Here is a 20,310-nt window from a genome sequence, read left to right on the forward strand (position 1 = left end):
CCCCCACCCCCCGCAGCAGGCCCCGGCGCCTGCCGCGCTGCCGAGTCTGGAGAAAGAGCAGGCGCCCGGGCCGCCGGGGAGCCCCGGGTTCGCGGTGCCCGTGGTGCAGCGCCACGAGCACCACCACCACCACGAGCACCACCACCACCACCACTATCACCACTACCACCAGACATGACGGCCCCCCCCCACCTCTCAGTGGGCGGCGGCTGGAACTGCACAGGACTTACCACAACCAAGCGACGGGAACTTTCGAACCTCCTCCTCCACCCTGAGGAGACGAGGAGCTGACGGATGTTAGAGTGGAGCGACTGAACACCTCTACTCCTTCCACACACTTACCGAGGGAGCCCGTAGACCAGACATCTGTCACGTCTACCTGTTTTTGTTTTTTGTTTTTTTGAAGCTGTCAAATAAAGTCCTACAAGCTACAGTTTACGTCAGACAAGTTGTTCTGTGTGAGACCTTTTCCAAAAACACAGATCTCAGGTGTAAAAGGTGCTGCTGCTCTCGAGCTTTTCACAGAGGCCTCGATTTATTTAGACGCCTGCTGTGAGCTGAGGGGTTTCTTTATTTTTTGTTTTGGGAAGGGGAGGGAGGGATATAAAATCACCACTGCCAGTTCTAATGCAAAAATATCCTGCTATATGTATAAAAAAAAATTTATCTATGTAAACACATTTTACTGTATAATAACTACACTCATTATGCATATGTCATCATGGATATAATTATGCATATATGTATTTTTGTCTTTTATATATTTTAATAAACATTATTTAGTTCATTTACTTGACCGCAGAGAGACTTTCTTTCACTTTCCTCCCATAGAAACACATTAAGATCTCTTTAATAATGCTGTTCTTTTTCAAATCTGCCTCAGCTTCAATAAACTTTAGCTCCCATTTTACTACTTTCAGCCAAATGTTTGCTGCTTTAACCTTGTATTTGGTTAAAACTGCTTTTTTTAATGTTTAAAGCTGCTTCATTTGTCTGATTTGAGTTTTCATGGCTCCAGGGCAGGAGTGAAAAACATCTGTGCTGCTCACAAGTCTGTCCGGACTCACCTCGGCCACTAGGCAGCAGTAGTTAGTCGCTCTGGAAGACACAAAGCGGGGTTAATGCAGCTTGGTGAGAAATAAAACCCACACAGGCACAGCTGGGTAGTGATTTTCAACCCTAATCTAGCCTCAGTTTACTCCTTCAACCCCTCCAAAAAGAAAAAAAAAGTTTGGTGCTATTTTATAACGTGCCAGCTGATAAACATCCTCATTACGTTACACAATCTGACCCGTGCTGCTAAATGAGACAGACTGAGGCCAGGCTTTTTGGCGTAATTGAGATTTGCGTAAAACCAAGTCCACAAAGACGCCATTTTAGTGATCCCAGTAAGTAAATAAAGAAGCAAATAATCTTCCTAATCTAGCTTTAAATTAGATTTTTCTAACAGAAATAATCTTTTGAATATAACCCTTCTAATCTCCGCTTAAAATTGACCCTTTTTCTTTACCTGGAAATCCCTTTGTATAATGTTTGGCCTCGTTGTGAAGCTTGGGGAGGGGGAGGGTTCCTCGTTTTAAACATGGGGTTGGATTTCCTGCCGATGACCCTACAGGCCGATAAAAATCCCGTTTTCAAACCGCCGGGCTCGCAAGCAAATGCAGCTCGCTGCCAGGCGACAAATCGGCAAATTTCAACAAACCATGTCTCGTTTTGAGGTGAGAGAATACCAAAGCGATAACAACTTGGCATTGGAAAAACTCCTCGCTGTGACACGTTTTGCTGCTCGGGTCACATGGTTTTCCCGTTGGGATCACGGAGTGAGTGGAGGTAAACAGGACAGAAAGGACTCGGCGAGCAGCAAGTAAACAATTTGTTCCAACAGGAAAAACACAGAAAGCTTTTTTATCAGATACACTGATTTAGTTTTTGTTCAGTAAACAACCCGGAGGTCAATGCTGGAGCCATTTCAGACCGTTTTCATCAAAAATCCCTGCAGTGTTTCCATGTGGGCTCCGGAAGGGTTTAAAAAGAAAAATCCAAGCGTTAAAAGGGACTTGTCGTAAAGCGTGAACTCAAACATATAAAAGCTTCTCCTGAATAATATCAAACGGTGACGATTGGAAGAGTTCACTCCGGTAGTTCTCCCAGATGTAATGTGATGTCCGATCCCAAAATGCGGGTCTGTGTTCGATGTAAACAAAGCGCTCAGATGAATCCGGCGAAGTCCAGGTGGAAGCTGGAGGCACGCGACTGACCTCGCAAAAAAACAACAAATACATTAGAATCGAACAAACGGAGAGTCCGGTTAGAGGGTGTTCCGGTAGAAATGAGAGCAAATCTGCGGCTGAACGCGGAAAAAACAAAAGAGAACGACTGAAGGAGACGACCCGATCAGCCAGGGCGGGGAAGCGCCGGCGACATTCAAGAACACGTGGCTTTTTGTAAAACTTATGCAAGTTCACCATTTGGAGGTTTGTTCAGCTCCTTTCTGACATTTGGGACTTTTCTGACTCAAACCAGAACTAGAATCTTGTCTTTCAGGTTCGCCAGGAGTGTCAAACTCTGGGTCTCGTTCTAGTTATTTCTCTGCTCCAACACACCTGATTCAGTGGTTAAATTACCTCTTCATGTTCTGCAGAAGCCTGTTAATCACCCATTGATTCAAATCAGGTGTGTTAGAGAAGAGGAACAAGTAAAACATGCAGGATGGTGGCCCTCCGGGACCAGGGTTGCCTACCCTTGCGTTAAACTATCGGCATGAGGGAAAAAAAATTGTTACGGTTTTCACGGCTTTGTAACGAGCACCTTTACCATCCCGTTTTAAAGTCTTAAAGGTGCGTTTACCATGATAAGCAGTTAAACCCACTCAGAGGGCCTTTTCTGCTGGGATCTGAAGCCTTTCTTTTATCAGCACAGACTCTCAAAGTGATCCTGCTGTCTTGTCTTGATATTACAGTAAAAACTTGTAGTCTGGATGATGGATTTCCTTGTGGTGATTGGTAACTGCCAGCTTCAGCTCATAAGAAGAAGAAGAAAAAAAAACCCTGCTCCGCTCATCAGGGATTTAGTGGAGGCCTGAATCCGAGCCCCCCACCCAGGCTGAGACAAACAATAGCAGCTCTGAAAGGCGAGGGGAGGGTCGTCCCGATGCAAATATCCTCTTTATTCCGCGCTCGGGTGAACCTGCTCCGACAACTGCAGGAATTAACCCCGAATCTGAGAGAGGGTGGACGCCTCGGAGCCCCGGAGACACCGGAGACCCCGGAGACCCCGGAGACTCCAGAGCTCATCCTGTTTGGTGGTAAATTGTTGTTTCATTACAGATTCTTGGTTTGTTTCTTGTTTTTTTGTTTATTTTGCAACAAGTGGGAAACTTTTCTCCTGGTGTCAGCAGGCAGAGGAAAAGTGGACTGAAAGGGACTGAAGGTATGGAGCCCGAACAATGAATTATTCAGGAATGACTTCTGTTTCTCCTGTAGCTTCTCCCAGTAAACGCTGTTTTGTAGTTTTGTATGTAGTGTTTTTTTCTTTTCTGCAGCCTGTTTAGTGAGGCTAAGCCTCTTTTCAGGAAAATGTGATTATCTTCAACCTGTTGATACGCTGGATTTCCCTTCAGGACATGAAGGGGAACGGCTCCACTGCAGAAACACATCGGTACGGAAGCTCATCTTTGCCACCTAAAACCAAAAATTGTCCTATTCTCTAAATTTTAAAACTTAATCATGACTTTTAGGGTAATAGGTCATTATTATAACATTTCAAAGACAAAATTTAAAATTTTAAAAAAGCCACAATTATGATTTTGTATTTCATACATAAGTTTGAATCTCAGATTTATGAATTTCTGAGGTGGTGGTGGTTGAGATTTGGCGTCTCATAACTATGAGTTTCCAAGTCGTTTTAAGTTTTAAAGGTATTGTTATAAAATGTATTCTTAAATTTATATTACATTATGACTTTCAAAGTCAGAATTGTGACTTTCTCTCAAAATTTAACTTTAAAACTCAAATAATTTTAAGAATCTCATAATTATAATTTTAAGAGCTCCTAATAATGACTGAAGCTAATAATTATGATTTCAGAACCCATAATTATATACATTTAAACTCATTACAACTTTAAAACTCAAACTTATGTCAATAGACCTTCAAATGTGAATAATAAATTGTCTAAAGCCTACAATCATGACTTTGAAACTCATTAGTTTGACTGTGTATCTCATATTTTTACTTTAAACTTTAAATTTCACAATAATAATTTTAAAACTCATACCTAAAACTTGAAAACTAATTATTATGATTTTGAAATTCATAAATATAACTTTAAAACATATAAAAGACTTTAAAACCCTTTATTAGGACGATAAAATGCATAACTGTGACTTTTAAATCATTATATTCAATCCCTTATTAACAACATGTAATGATTTCTTTTTTTTCCACCTGGCAGTAATGGGCTTCTATAGGGAGACTGTCTGTTTGTATGAAGAAAACCTCCAGTTGTATATCTGAGTGTGCGGCAGTGTGTTGATGTATTTATCAGAGTTTTACCTCCTGTGTGTGAATACTTCTGAAGGGAAATGATTATTACCACTACAAGCAGGATTGATTCATCTGGACTTTGTGTCTACGTTCAGGCTGCTTTTTCCCACTATTTCCAAGCGAAGAAATAAAAAAAAAAAACTAAAAAAGTGTTGGAGAAAAGTGCTACTGTAAAACCCGAGCACATCCCCCCAAGAAGGACATGAAAGCAGACCCTACATGAGGCCTTCATCCGAACAATTGGTCCATTCTGTCCTGCACCCCCCCGGTTGTGTTTTTTTTTTTTTTCTTCCCCAAATTTCCACTTGATTAAGCCCTAAGCTGAGCAGAGTTCAATCCAGGGGGAAAATGGCTCACTAATTACGACTCTCGAGCCTGGGGAGAGAAGAAAAGGGGAAACTCTCTCCGGTTAAAACGGTTCAAGAAGTTGAGGAGTTCTTACCCGAGTTGAGGAGTTTGATTATCTATTTAATAATAATTAAAAAAGACCTTTTTAATCTAAAATGACCCAACTGGAGCTGCATTTAGCCGTGAAACAATAAAATAAAATAAAATACTTCTGGAATAGTTGTAAAACTTGTTTCAAGGGACAGAGGATCTTCCGCGGCTTCAACGTTACGATTTCCCGGCTCCTGGTATCGATTTCTTACAGTCAGTTTTCCCTGATTTGGTGTAATTTACTCCCGATGGTGGGAGTAAGCCAGAGCGGGCCGTTTACTGCGGACACATTCCCTGCCCGGCGCCGAGGTTGCCAGGCAATAAGAGCCGCCGGGCGAGAGCTTCTTTCTCCCCCGCAGACCATCCTCTCTTTTGACGGACTGTCTCCCCCCTTCCTCTCCCCCTCAGCTTCCCTTCTTTGCATACTAATAGATATCACCATAAACCAGGACTGATTATTCAAAGGAGGGTTTAATCATCCGACGCGTTTCTAATACAGTGAACTTTATTGCGCGGACAGATGTTGGTTGTACCGGAGAAAACTTTTGTCCTAATATGTGGGGTTTTTTTTGTGTGTGTGTGATGTCCACTAGAGGAGAATAGTGTGCAAGTGTTAAAAAGTCGTCAACCCAAAGCAGAGGAGTAATCTTTCAAAGTGGTCTTGATCAATATTTCCTCCGGTTTTCCTTTAACTAAAAAAACACACAAATAAAATGGACAAATGGAGGAAAAATGAAGGAAAGCCAGGGCAGAAATAGTGTTTTAAAAAAAAAATATATATATATATATATTTTAAACCCTGACCTCTAAGCTGTGTCATCCTTCAGCTGATGTCATGTTTTTAATGGCTCGTTGTCTGTGCTAAAATACTATTTTATATCAAACTGTTTCATCTTTCAGTGCTTTTCATGGAATCGACCAAAGAAGCTGAAACTAAATGCATCTTTGTGTTAGGCTAATATTATTTAATGTACTGTAGAAAGTTAGGCGAGCAGCTCACTGTTTGTGACAACTTGCAGCATTTGTGACAAAATCTCCAAATTTCTTCAGACGTTTTCGGGGGTTCTCGGTTTCCCTTGTGGAGTCGCGTTTAAGCGCCCGACAGTCGCAAATTTGCCGTTTTGTGTTACGAGACGTCTACACAACATGTAAGCTACACAAACAGCATTGTGCAAACTTCTAAAGACGCATTCAGTGAGAGTACAACTACAGATGTAGGTAATTTCTCACAATTTTCCCACAAGTTTCCAACTAGTCGCACACAGTCACAGCCCAGTAAGATACTGGTTTGACCAGCTAGAAAGCTAGCTAGTAACTTGGCAGTGAGTAGCTAACAAATTACTAGCTAGGAAGGTAGCTAGTATCATGTGACTAGCTAACAAATTGCAAGCTAGAAAGAAGGCTAGTAATATCATAGCGATTAGCTAACAAATTACTAGCTAGGAAGATAACTACTATCATGGAAGTGACTAGCTAACAAATTACTAGCTAGGAATCTAGCTAGTAATTTGGCAGTGACTAAATAAACAGTTACTAGCTTGTGACCCAGTACTAACTAGCTAACATATTACTAGCTAGGAAACTAGCTAGTAACTTGGTAGTGACTAGCTGACTAATTGTGGTAACAAATTGTATTTTTGTAACAAGTTGCCTAAAAATAAAACTTAAAATGGTTTCTTTGCCAAGTTGTTGCGTCAACACAAGACTGGCTCATCCCTTGAGTTTAGGCTTTTTCTTGTGTCTGAATGATTCATAATGGTTTAAACAAACAAAAATAAAGAAAAGCATCCTTGTAAAAATAAATAAGCTACTGAATGGAGCAAAGAGGATCAAAACTAAGGAGGCAGATGAGGAATGGTGCTTAAAATTTTTATTTGAACAATCAGAATGACTAATATTCCCAAACAAACAGAAGACAAATGAAGGAACTGTATTTTTGCAGTATTTTATTCTTCAGCCCTAACGGTTGCAGCTCAGTGAAATATCCCAACAACAGCAACAACAGCTATTTATATAAAAAGCCACAAAAATTCAAGTTTATCAGCCCCGCATCTTTAAACAGGAAGCAATCATTAGTCTGAAAAGACGGAACGAACCTTTAGTTTACATTAAACAGGCGATCTCTGTGGTAACAGAAGACAAATAGAGCAACAACAGTCATAATGAAGAAGATTTATTCTTTTTTCTCTCTTTAATCAGTCTGTGGGTGTTTAGATGGATTTATGAATGTCTTTTCAAGACAAACTCTACCTGAAAAAGAAACAAAACCACTAATATTCTTTAATATTGTATGTTTGTGGTTAATATACATATATAATCTTTGACACATTACTTTTGTGGTCAAATCTGTAAAGTGGTTGTTCTTCAGTTTATAATAATTGTGTGAATGCTTTCCAAAATGTATGTTTTCAGTCAAGCTACTTTCTGAATACTTTGCGCTGGTTTAGCCTTTCATAAATCCAAACGTTCGGCTCTTCAGGACATGGGTACTATGACATCTGGTTTTTGTAAATTTTGTACTTTTCAAAATATTTAATTTGATTCAATTTACAAACATTTTCCCCATAGAAAACCATTGTTCATTGTTTTTCTGATGTTAGCAAAGTTTTTGCTACATTAAGCTTTTAGCTTCTTATAGCTATTGTTTTGCTACTTCTAGCTAGTGTTTCTATTCCATTTAGCTGTTAACTAGAATTTTTGTGACTTTTGAATTTTAGCTAGTGGTTTGCTACTTTTAGTTAGCCCTTTTATTATCTTAGCTTTTAAGTAACATTGTGCTTCTTTTAGTTTGTAGTTATTGCTTTGCTACTATGAGCTAGATTATCCTACTTTTAGCTTTTAGCTAGCCTTTTGTTACTTTTAACTTTTAGCTACTGTTCTGTAACTTTAGCTTTTAGTCTTTTGTTACACTTACCTAGCCTTTTGCTGCATTTAGCTAACCTTTCATTTCTTTTACCTAGCTTTTTGCTACGTTTAACTAGCTTTTTGTTACATTTAGCTGATAGCTAGCATTTTGTGACTTTCTAGCTTTTAAGCAGCACTTTGCTTCTTTTAGCTTGTAGCTATTGCTTTGCTACTTTCAGCTGGACTCTCCTACTTGTAGTTTAGCTAGCATTTTGCTACTGTTGCCTTTAAACTAGGGTCATGCTTGTTTTAGCTCCTAACAGCTCAGTTTCAGCTTCTCAGTATTTTTTCAGTCTCCACCGAGGACCAGTCCTCTGTGATAAAGCGTCTCTTCCTGGTAGCTCCTGTCCTCCAGAGACGGGTCTAATTAGAGTTGTGGAAACAGGAAACGCCTCCCCCTCCGTCCCCCGTCCTCCCCTCCCATAGAGGAGCATTTTATCAGGTGCAGGACGTTAAGTATGATGAGTCCACTGATGGCTATCGTCGTGTCTCACGTCCTTCAGTTTACTGGAAAACACAAGGAGACAATTTCTATTTCCCGTATGAAAGCAGTTAACAAGCTGCTGACTCGGGAATTTTGCTTTTTAAGTTGCTGATGATAAGTCTTCAGAATTTTATGTAATTTTTTTTTACGTCTTCCACAATTTGTCTTTTCTCAGGCTCGTCCAAAAGTTGAGTCTCCTCGGTGACATCAGAAGAACTTTAGACAAATAAAAAACAAAAATCACTTCATGACTTCTGTCAGGTGATGAGTTTGTTCAGACTAAAGCTCTCGTTTAGCCGTTTATTTGGACTTTTTTAACCCTTTTTTTTAACCTTTTTTTTTTGTTGTTGGTTGTTTGTGTAGATGGCTAAAAGAAAAATAATAAAGTTCAATTTAAGTTGAGAAGAAAACAGCAAAATACTGAAAGCTTAAAGCCATTATAGCTGTCAAAATATGCAAGTTTTTTAGTGTTTTTGATTTGAAGTTTGATGTTTATAACAATTTCTTCACCATTAGATGATTGTTTGGTGGTTAACGTGACTCAGACTCATCAGGGAGTCTAATCAGAAATACGTTCAGACTTGTTTGTTTTACACAACCCCAGTTCTGACGAAGATGGGATGTTGAGTAAAATCTAAACAAACACAGAATGCAATGATTTTCATAAAGCCACGTGTGAGGGACCATTCCAGTGCTGGGACTGAAGACACCTGCTTGTGTCTTCAAACGTGTAGTTCAGAAGACGTAGAGTTTCTGGACCCCACACACGCACGCTCATTCATGTTGGAAATAAACCGGGTGTTTTGGAGTTAAATAAAACTCAAAGATGATAAAGAAACCGAGTCTTGGACTCTGCCAGCCGCTGTGTCGGTGATTCATAGCCAATCACTTCCACCATGTTTTATTTATTTTGTTACATTTCTAAATATTTAAATCAAACATTTAACATTTAGACACAAGATTTACCATTTAGATGTAACATTAAACATAAAAATTTTACTTTTAGTTAGCCTAGCTCTTTGCTTTTCTCTTACGGTCGCAGAATGATGATGTCACAGGAAAGGCCACATTCCATTACTAAATATTTCAGTTGAATATTTATGTTAGACGAAACATCTAACATTTAGACATGTTTACCATTTAGATATAACATTTAAATTTAATTTTTAGCTAGCCTAGCTCTTTGCTTCTCTCTTACGGTCGCAGAATGATGACGTCACGGTAAAGGCTGCTACATTTTTAAAATATTTAAATCAAACATTTAGCACTTAGGTATAACATTTAGCGTTTAAATTAAACTTTTAATGACACAAAAACTGTTTAATTATGCAACAAAAGTTTTTAAACTGATGACGTAATGAGAAAAATGTTCAAAATGTCAGAAAAGCGAAAGAATCCTGGTGAGACTTTAAATTCGGGAAGTGATCTAAATCACAAAAACGTCTTGGAACGATGGGATTTATAACTTTAGCACCCATCTAAGACTACAGGAATCATGTTTTCTGTGTCTGCTGCTCCTCGCTCAGCTTCAGCCACTTTGTTTCCCCTCTCAGGTATGCAGAGGTCAAGAGGGAGAGCCAGTCAGCAGTTTTTATTGATCCGGAGGGCTGACTCCCACCTTGTCCCCCCCTTTTTTTCCCGGTGCGGAATGCGCACCTGGAGGTGTTTGCCGAGCGGCTCGATAATCCACGCGACAACGCAGGCCGCCTCTCTGCATTGTCCCCCCCTTTTTTTTGATGTGCAGCCTCAGCGCCACGGCTCGTGGGGCTTAAAGTCAATCAGGGCATTTATTACACCCGGAAGGGAGAGAGAGAGAGAGAAGTGTGATTTGCTGAAGCAAACGCAGTAAAGCAAAGAAAAACACAACGTTTGCCCGTGAACGGCTCAGGTGAGGCGCAGTTGTCCTCTCCTGACTGTTTTGGCTTGTTGACACAGAGATGGGTGCAGATAAAGCCACAGGGCGACGCCCCGCTGAGGAATTGGGATGCCTGGAGGGTGGAGGTGGTGGAGGAGGAGGAGGAGGACCGGGGGGTGGAGGGGATGACATTCTGCCTGGCCAGCCTTAATGCTGCGGTTCTCCTCAGTCGACAGAGCGGAGCGTGTGATGGAAGACGTCAGGCTGCTCCAGGACCTGAGGAAGTAGGGTGGCTCCAGGTGGGACAGCTGTCAGGGGCCTCGGAGGGCCACAGACTCCTCGGTGAGTCGGGGGGCTTCAGCCTGAAGGAGCGCAGCGAGGTGAGTTCGGGGTCGTTCAGCTTTGTCGCCCTTATCTGCCAAACCTCAGGATTGAAGAGGCATTCAGGTTTTTTTAAAATTATTATTATTATTATTTAAATAAGGAAGTCAACAGGCGTTTGTTGCCGCTGACGTGAATGAGCTGGCGTTGACTTTAAAGGCAGATTTAGGAGGATCCCGAAACGTGCCCGCGCCCAAAAGCTCAAACAAATCCAGCTTTAAGACGAGGAAAAACTTCTGCCTTTTATCTGCGCGGCCCTGCGGCTCAGATCAGGGGAGAAGAAAAGGTTGCCGTCATTTTCCCCCCAAATGTGATGACAGCGGGTTAAGAACCGGGATCAAACCTACTGAAACCTTGTTTGCTTTGCTTCAGAGCAACTCTAAGATTCTGCTGCATCGGTCTGACGCCGCCTCGCCTCCTCCGGACACCTGTGCTCGCGTGCTCGGGGGGAACGCTGCTTCCGCGCCGCCAAAATACGAAACGGGCGATGATGCTTTCGAAATATCTCTCAAACCCCTGGTCGAATTTCAGTGAAGCTTTGCAGGAGTTAATAATCGGATTAACTCCTGTGCACCTACAGCTGATTAGGTTTTTGGAGTCAGCCGGGTTCAAGATGGCTGCCAGAGCCAACTCGTCAGTTTTATGAACACTGACCTAAAGTTTGGGGTGGTAGTCACTGAGACCGATCTCCAACACATCCTCTGAGCGCTGACAGATTGTGCGGGATCTTTGTTTGTTATTTTGCCTCTATGTGGAGTCAACTCTATCTGTCTGTTAGCAAAATATCTCATGAACCACTGGATAGATTTTAATGAAACTCCCAGAAATTAATCATTAGATGCACGTCTACAGCTGATTAACTTTTGGAGTCTTTTCAATTCAAGACGGCCGCCACAGCTAAGTGAAATTAGCCGACACAAAAATGGCTCTAACTCAGTCAGGTTTGCAGATATTAGGCTAAGATTTGGTGTGGTAGTAGCCGAGAGTCATTCACAGGACATACTCGGAGCGTGACGTCTCGTGACACTGGATAGGATCGCGCTCAACGCTGTTTTCAAGTTTTGACCAATAATCGTCTACAACTCTGGCACGAAAAGTGGCTACTCTTTTCGTTGTAAATGTTTCTCTTTCTGGTGCAGCGCGTTTCAGTACAGATCTGTACCGAGTGTTGGTGTTTTGGTTCGGCACCAGTGGGGTCGGAGGAAGGGTCAGAGGTCAGAGGTCGTAAGATTCCGGGGCTGGGTTGAGCCTACATGGAGATGTGATGCGAGTTCTCGAGTCGGTGCGAGGAGATGGACGTCTCATCTGCTGAGCTTCTCCATCTTCGGTTAAAGACAAACCTGTTAGCGGAAAAACACAACATTTGTCTAGTTTATTGAGAGAATATTATTCTACAGTTGTCTTAATAAGAAAATACTTGAAGTTTACACCATAAAAGTGCCAAATATCTGTTGGTTTCTGTTAAGAAATCATGAGAATGAAGTTTATTTATTTATTTAAAGTGACAGTGAAATTAATTTCCTCTGGCTAACGGCAGAAAGAACGATCTAAAGCTGTTTACCTGGATGATGTCAGACGTAACATTTACTACCTTTGAGAAACTAATGGGGGGGGAAACTATAAAAGAACCACAGCAGTGAAGTAAACGGTCCTTACATCGTGTAGCTTTAGTCCGGATGTTACCACAGCTGTTTGTCGTTTACAGGACGGGGAAAAAGGTGAAGTTTACCGTCTCCTCAGCGTCTCTGTGTGGGACTGCGGGGTGGGTACGACGTGAGGTGGGATGAAGGCGTCACATTCCACAGTCCGGTGTGTGTTTGCGTTAGTTCATCGTGATGACCGCCCATCCACCTGCAGCCGGGTTCTGACCCGTTAGTTTATAGTTTACATTTAGCACAAGTGTCCCGTTAAATCTACGTATTGTAAAGGTTGAGTCATCCAGTGTATTACCCTTGTGAGCACTGGTAACCATGGGATAGTTCAGAGCTTTTAAAGACAGGTTATAAAGCACAAATATCTTACCTGCTGTAGATAGCTCTTTGAACTTCAGTTTGGAGATACAGAGTTTAGCTAATGACTGGTTTAAGAGCTTTAATCTGAAACAAATCCACAGAAATTCACGCGGTTACTAGTTTTTATACTTCTACATCGCTGTCAGTTTCACATTAAATGGTTATTTACATTAAATGGTTATTTACATTAAATGGTTATTTACATTAAATGGTTATTTACATTAAATGTCGTAGTTATTTATTAGAATGACTGAACAAATGACATTTTCGGTGGAAATAAGAGAACGCTAAGTGCTAGATGACTTTGTTGAAAGCTGCTGGAGAAGAATTAGGCTGATTTGTTAAAGCTAAAAGGAGCACAGCACCAGCTAAAAGAAGCTAAATGCTCGCTAAAGGTCAAAAGTAGTGCACCAGCACCACCAGCCCCAGCCAAAAGCTAAAAGTAGCAGAACGATAGAATAAAAAGCAAACTAAAAATAAGTACTTTTATACATTTATTTTATACATTTACACACAAATGGTGGCAGTAGCAGCTAGCTGTATCATTTCTGGTGCAGCCTCAAACAGGATTATCATAATTTATCAGCTAGAATGACAATGTAACACATAAATGTAGTATAATATGTAATCATGAAATGTTTTTTTCTTTATTTTTTGTTCTCGGTCTCACTTGGACAGTTATTATTTGGACGACAGGTAAGATGTTAATCGTTCAGAACCATTCCACACTTAAAGAGACCTGAGGAATCCGTTTTAGCCTCATTTTTTTATCTGCCGCAGATGAGAAACGATGAAAACCGCGGCTCTCGCTGTCATCTGGCTAATTTATTCCCCCGATGTCTGTATCTGATCCGGTGCCCCCCTCCAGGGACCCCCCCCTATCTGCCCTTTCAGATCACATAAATATTGTTTACAAGAAGCTTGCGTAAACGAGGCTATTTTAAACTTTTGTGAATTGCCCGTGGAAGGACAACAGGAACGCCGAACCCCGCAGCCATTTTAGAGTATTTTTCCGTTTTAAAAAAAAAAAAAAAAAAAAAAGAACTCCCCCGGCCAACCTGATCTGAGTCCAAACATTTTGTCCAGCCGGGTGTATGAAGTTCACAAGTATTTATTTTCGTCTCTGACAGAAGGGACGCCGTGCATGTGGGGGTAAATGATCGGTCTTGTCTTCAGGAAACGGTTTGTTAATCCCAGTGCCCTCCTGACCTCCGTCTCCGGGAGTTTAAACCGTACACCACTGCCTCCGGTAAACCACGGAGACTCGTGTCCAAGTCCTTAAAAAAGACACACTATTTGGGTTGTCTTAAAACACATGCATGAACCAAAACGAGACTCAAACCAAAGTAATCCCTTCAAATTATTAATCTTTCTTCCGGTTGTCAGGGCAGATTTTAAACGAGACACGGAAAACCGAACCAGGCAGCCCTCCGTGGCGGGGGATCTTTACCTGTTTTATTTCTCAACATAACTGCTGAGAAATGGTTGGTAAATTACATTTTATTCTCCTATTTTACCACTTTTCAAGAGTCTCTTCCAATCCATACATTTGACCATTTAATTAATTGGATTTACAAAATCATTATGGGTAATGAAAATAAAAGAACTAAGGGTCACCACTGTGGAAGGTTAAAATAATTATATCTAAGGATTCAGTTTTTACCGTATTTACAATAGTTTGTATATGGATATGTTGACCTATGTTGACCAACATAGATGATTAACTAGACTCAGAAGCGCCCCCTGCAGGCTGGTTTCAGAACAAGTTCAGGTCCATGTAAACGAACGGGACATCTGTTGAAGGGCAAAACAGCTAAACCTCAATAAGTTTACACTGGTAAAAACAAATAAAATGCAGAATATCTTTTGCACAAGTGAAAATGCGGACAAAAACATTATCTGCAGCACTTAGACTATTACTAAAAACAGCAGCAGAAACCAAATTTCCACTAGTTTCTGTTTACCTACAAGCTCGCATTAGCATACTAACACAGCTAGTGGCTACAGGAAGTTAAAACTGAAGTGGTTTAAGACTCCCATGAGCCATTGCTGCAAAGGTAAGGTAAACAAGTGTGTCATGTAGTTTAAATGTTGGTGTTGCTTTAAGCCTATGATCATGACGCCATGATTTCCTGGCACTGATTGACGATTTGCCAGTGTTTGCAGGTCTGAGGTCAGTTACAAAGTGGTAACTGTTATCATCTAGGAGTGAATGTTCAGCAGAAAGATACAGCTGGAGTAACCTGCGCCGTCCAAGCAACGTTGCTGCGTGACAGTTATGGACACGATCAGAGTGGGATCAGTCCGGCTAGGGATGGGATTTATGGAGCCAGCCCTTGTGCATCCGTTGCTTACAAAGAGACGTTTGATTTTGAATGGTTAGTAGCGTGGAACAACCATACGTCATGTCGTACAGTCACTCAACTCCCTCCTTAGCGCATGTTCGCCAATCACAACGACTGCTGCGCTCATCCCCTTTGCCTGTTCTTCGTCTCGGCGGAACAGCAAAGGAGGCGGGTTGGCACCGTTCGTTTTAGGGAGCCGTTCGGAGGTTCAGCTCGCTCGTGATCATCACGCCTCCTAAAAAACCTTAATGGTTATCAAAGCTGAAACACAGAGTTATCCATTTTAGTTTTAGTTTCCACGATCCCAGAGCTGAGCCGCTGCTCCTCCGGATCAAAGCGTTCAGCTGAGGTGGTCCTGGCATGTGATCAGGACGCCTCCCTCTGAAGGTTTTCCCACCGGGGCGAGACCCAGAACTATAGGGATCATGTTTCTGCTCCGGCCTGGGAACGCCTCGGAATCCCTCAGGGGTGTATGGGTTCGCCTCTACGGCCCGGCCACAAATCAACGCCAGGATGGACGATTGTAGTTAACGTTCAGGGTTGCCTCGATGACCGTTTTCCCATCAAACACAGCACATATACAACAATGTCCCTTCACTGTAATCCATCTGCTGTTCAAAAGTCTCCCACTTCTTCTAAGCTGCCCTCTTCATGCTCATGAAGTACAAAAAGTAAGAAACGGGGACAAAGAAAAAGAAAAAGCTTGCATTTCAAAGGTTTCTGCAGTAATTACAGGTTCAGTGGTGGCAGACGGTATATGGGTGAAGAGAGGAGGAGTGTATATGTGAGGTATGTGTCCTTCTGTTTACATAGATGATTACAGAGCAGAAAGAAGACCGGACTAAATGTAGATTCTGGTTCAAATCAGAGAACATTTATTTCTTTGACAGCCCTGTTTTGTCTCCCAGTCTCCTGACAAATAGGATATTTCTGGATGCCGTAGTCGGGTCGTTTTAATGGCTTTGACGACGTCTCCAAATGTGAGCCAACCTAATTACCCGTCCTCACTGCTGCCTCTGTTCGGACGGGGCCGGGGCTGATGGGACTCTTGCGCGTTCACAAAGGCCCGCGCGCCCCCGCCGGTTTCCTGAACAAGGATTTCCTGTGTTTTAGGCAGAAATGGGAAACGGGCTCCTGTTTGAAAACGTTTGGAGGTGCAGGTAAATCGAACGGGGTCGAGTCAGGACCTCTGGACGGGCTCTTCTTTGTTGAAAAAACGTTTGACGACGTCTTCAGTCAGAGGAGCTGCAAGCCGTCTTGGTCCTATATTAAACTTTTGGATAAAAGGCGAAAAGTTTCAACAAAGAAGAACCTGGAATGGGACAACCCCCATCCCCCCCATCCCGGCGATATTTAAGGGGAATGCCATTGTATAAGTGACCCGAGCCTCCAGTCCACTGCTGATGTCTTCCTTTCTTCCCTCCCCTTTGAAAAGCAGCAGAATAAGCTGAAACCCTAGTTAGTCCATTTGTATTGTGAGGACAAAGGGAGACCATTGAGGCAAGAGACGGAGGTAGGGGTCGGGTGAGGTGGTGGTGGTGGGGGGGAGAGTTTACAGATGAGTTTGTTGGGTTGCAGGTTAGTCTGTGTGTGTGTGTGTGTGTGTGAACGATGGGTTGCATTTATCCAGCTGGAGGAGGAGGCAGCGGCAGCAGCAGGGCGGGGGAAGTTATGCAGGAGGAAGGGAGGGTGAGTGACGGGGAGTCCAGCTTTCTGCCGCTCTCACGCTCTGGAGTTTAGTCTGCTCCAGCTGCCAACTCCACAACACACACACACTGTCAGTGTCAGACAGGAGAGGGGGGGGAGAAATGCCGCTGAACCCGTCGGTATCACGAGCTCAGACTGTCAGACCTGCCGCCCGGAGCCGATGACTTCCCTCGCTGAGCATTTGGACTTTCCTCCGGTGCCTAAATGTTGTTTCTGGGCAAAATGCACTCCAGAGCCAAGTCCCGCAGCTGCGAAAACTACCTGAGCATCAAGGTAGGAGCTTCGTGGAGGTTTTACTGTGCTCTCTGTGTGTGTTTTCACACCTACCTCTGGCAGTGTTGAACACCTTTGGGTACAGCGTGTGTGTGTTATTGTACACATTCCTCAGATGGATGTTTTTCATACAGCAGCTGATATTTTGACTGCTTGGTCTTTAGCCAAAACACAGCAGTTAGCTTCTTACACATGGAATGAGTCTGCCATCTATTTTACATCTTGTGTTGATTCCCTCAGCGGTGTTGAGCTTGTATTTTGGCTGTTAGATGAGTATAAATATTAGATATAATGAAAAATATCTTCTCCAGTGATCAAAAACAACCATATATTCTCTCTGAGGTGTTGACCTGTTATCGCCTACTGATTGTTTTTGAAACGCACCTTTTTCTATTTTTAACTTTCAGGGACTTTTGGAGTCGTCACAGCTCTGACCCGATCACTTTTTTCCCCCTGTCTTCTACGTTGAGTTTTCCCTTTATGTGAAGCTATAATTAATAACGTGAGTGTGTGTTTGCACGATTATAGTGTCGGTGCAACTCTGAGACAGCATCCTGTCTGTGCCGGTCACTTCCTGTAGGGTAAAGTCATTATTTCCCGCTGCCGACATAAATCAGGAGAATTACTGTGGGAAGCTGTGTATATGTGTATACACATATGTATATAAGTACCTTCCTGCGGCTTTTTAGATTAGTTTGTTCTAGGAAGTTGCTTCAATTTGACGACTGACTGAAACATTCTTTCTCACTTTTAGGAATTCGAATGTAAGTTTAAAGAAAATGTAATTGTTTCTGCTAACGAGTCGTCCGTTTGCCTTTGGAAGAACGTGCTGCGATGTGTTCACGTTCTCCTGACTCGTTCTCTGTTTGCACAAAGGCTTTTCTTTGATCAGAGACCGAAAGCTGCCGTCTCAAAACGCCTCTCACAGACAAAAAAAAAAAAGCGATCTCTCAGCAACACGTCGTGCTCCCATCCGTCACGTCACAGTTTGACGTAGAGCTCCACGGGGAGTTACAGGTGCAGACGGCAGCGGCGGCTAGCTGTAGCACCTCTGGGTGCAGCTTCCGGCAGACGCGGTCTGATGTTTCTGCAGGAATGCAGAGCAGACGAGAGCCTAATTTATCCTCATATCTTCGGCCACCCTTTGTTGGCATCCTGGCACCTGGCAGCCGGGCTCGTCTGAGCAACCTGCAGCTTTTGTCCTCCTTCCTGTCCCCCCGGAGGGCCGTCAGCAGGTTGCTCAGTGAGTGGCCTGTATGGGAGGGAGGGGGCTCTCCGGTTACATCCCCCTCCCGGTGGCTTCATGCTCCACTGGAGTCCTGGTAGGCAGCTCCTTTTGTGTCGGTGACCCACTAAATGTGTCAGCGACCACCTCTCTGTGCCTCCACCCCCCTCCCCGTCTCAGCGATGCACTCCTGCGCCGCCTCTCCTTGTTCAGAACCTACAGCTTTAAAAACCAGGAGGAGACGAGCTCTGAGCTGACCGGGGTTCACCCTGCAGACAGGAGCTCCCTGCTGCTGCAGCCGGTGCCTTCGAGCCCTCTGAGCAGCTGTTTTCACACACGCAGCTCAGACAGCACCGTCCCACCTGTAATTAGCGCCTCGGTCCTCCATCTCGCAGCGAGCCAGCCAGACCTGGCATCAGACAGAAAAGGGTGGGACTCCCATCCTGGCTGAAGCTGTGGAGCTGGACTCCCGTGCCTCTGTGGCTCAGCCCGTCCTGCTGAAATGTGCAGCAGACAGGTGGCGCTCTCCACAGCAACGATGTTCTGAGGGGGCGATTAGGTGGTTTTTCCCGTCATGTTTCGGTGAACTAGCTGCTCCTGGAGTTTCTCAGTCATGAATCCTGAAAGTCTCAGAAGCAGCAGCTTCTTGCTGTCCAGTCCTGACCTGAGGAAGATCTCCAGATGGGAAGCTAAACGTAATTTTCGGCTACAGATCAGAGGTCCAGCTGCATTCAGGAGGTGGCTGCTGGGACTTTTGGTTTTTTTGGAACTTTTATACTTTTAACTTTAGCTATAAATATCTTCCTCATAGAAAATTCTCTGAGATTTCTTTAGAGACGTTCTTCTCTTTAAAACGTGCTTCAGTATTCCTACTGTTTCTGGTTACTTTTAGCTACTGTTAGCTTTTAGCCAGTGTTTTCCTACTTTAAGCTAGTGTTTTGCTGCTTTTAGCTAGCTCTATCTTTTGCTACTATTAGCATTTAGCTACCATTTTGCAACTTTTAGCAAACGTTTTGCTACTGTCTTTTTAATTTTAGCTTTTAAACAACATTTTATTGCTTTTATCTTTCAGTTAGTCTTCTGCTACTTTTAGCTTTTAGCCAGCATTTGACTACTTTAAGCTAGCTTTATCTTTTTGCTAGTCTTTTACTACTATTTGCCAGTCTTGTGTTACTTTTAGCTACTATTTTGCAACTTTTAGCAAGTCATTGCTACTGTCTTAATTTTATCTTTTAGCTTTCATTTTGATACTTTTATCTTTTAGCCAGTCTTTTGCTACTTTCAGCTATAAGCTTGCATTTTGCTACTTTTAGCTAGACTTTTGGTACTTTAGCTAGCGTTTTGTTGCATTTAATTAGCATTTTGCTCCTTTTAGCTGTAGTTCTGCTCCTTTCTGCTGTAGCGGCTCAGTTTCAGCTGCATCAGTCGTCTTCAGCAGCCGTTCGGCTCTGCAGCCTGTCATAAACGCTGAACCTGGAGTCACCCGGCTGGTTTAGTTTTTGTTATTTGTTTTTGCCCTGGGTCACGTTGTGGCGAGCCGCTCCTGTCACCGTCTCTTCTTTCATCTTGGAGTCAAACTCGCTCGGCAGTCCCAGCGAGGGCTTTCCTCCCCATTGTCAGCGCTCCTCCCATGAAAATAACAAAAAGCAAAAAAAACGCCGCACCATTCTCCTCGTCTCGGGCGCAACAAGTGACTAATGCCCGGAGACGTTTTTAGCCTCGCTGCGAGCGAGCTGACGGGATGCTGATGGAAGTGGGCGTTTTTGTGCCGCTTGCAGAGGCGGCCCGCACAATGAGAGCCTTGTCGCAGAGCCGGGCTGGACTTGATTTCCTCCAGTTGATGCTTTCGAGCCGTTCAGATAAACGGGGCAGATCCTACAAAGGGTGAAACATAGGCTGTCTGACGGTGGGCACTGAAAAGGGCTGTGGCTCGATTTCTAGACGATTTATGCGTGTCCATTGTCATGCAGATGCAGCAAGTGAAAGCTGCGAAGAGTTCCACCGCCAAGCCCCGCGTTCTTCCACACGCCACGTGGTTGTCGTAGCGTAACTTTCCCCGGCGCTTGGCTGTTTATCTGGGACGCTTATCGTTGGACACAGATGTCTCTGTTCCACTCAGGAAGGACGGATCGCCGGGGGAGG

At 43.2% G+C, this 20,310-nt stretch overlaps 2 protein-coding genes across 7 annotated transcripts in view; both read left to right on the top strand.

The window, feature by feature from the left end:
- The window catches only part of nkd2b (NKD inhibitor of WNT signaling pathway 2b), a gene marked incomplete in the record, with an annotated part of 31,030 nt that extends 30,243 nt beyond the window's left edge, over positions 1–787 (top strand). For both annotated transcript variants that reach the window (XM_025008145.2, XM_025008144.2), the window contains 1 exon segment: positions 1–787. In XM_025008145.2, the coding sequence (XP_024863913.1) occupies positions 1–178 (178 nt within the window).
- Positions 788–10,224: 9,437 nt separating this feature from the next.
- Positions 10,225–20,310, top strand: part of zgc:158766 (uncharacterized protein LOC100009641 homolog) — a 33,763-nt gene continuing 23,677 nt past the window's right edge. For 2 of the 5 annotated variants that reach the window (XM_037980153.1, XM_037980154.1), the window contains exon 1: positions 10,396–10,605. In XM_037980153.1, the coding sequence (XP_037836081.1) occupies positions 10,411–10,605 (195 nt within the window). In that variant the 5' untranslated portion in view covers positions 10,396–10,410. Of the gene's footprint in view, positions 10,606–16,701; positions 16,944–20,310 lie in introns of those variants that run through there. The other 3 variants (XM_037980155.1, XM_017426544.3, XM_017426545.3) reach the window with 3 other exon arrangements.

This window comes from Kryptolebias marmoratus, linkage group LG16 (assembly GCF_001649575.2).
Source record: "Kryptolebias marmoratus isolate JLee-2015 linkage group LG16, ASM164957v2, whole genome shotgun sequence".
NCBI lineage: Eukaryota > Metazoa > Chordata > Actinopteri > Cyprinodontiformes > Rivulidae > Kryptolebias > Kryptolebias marmoratus.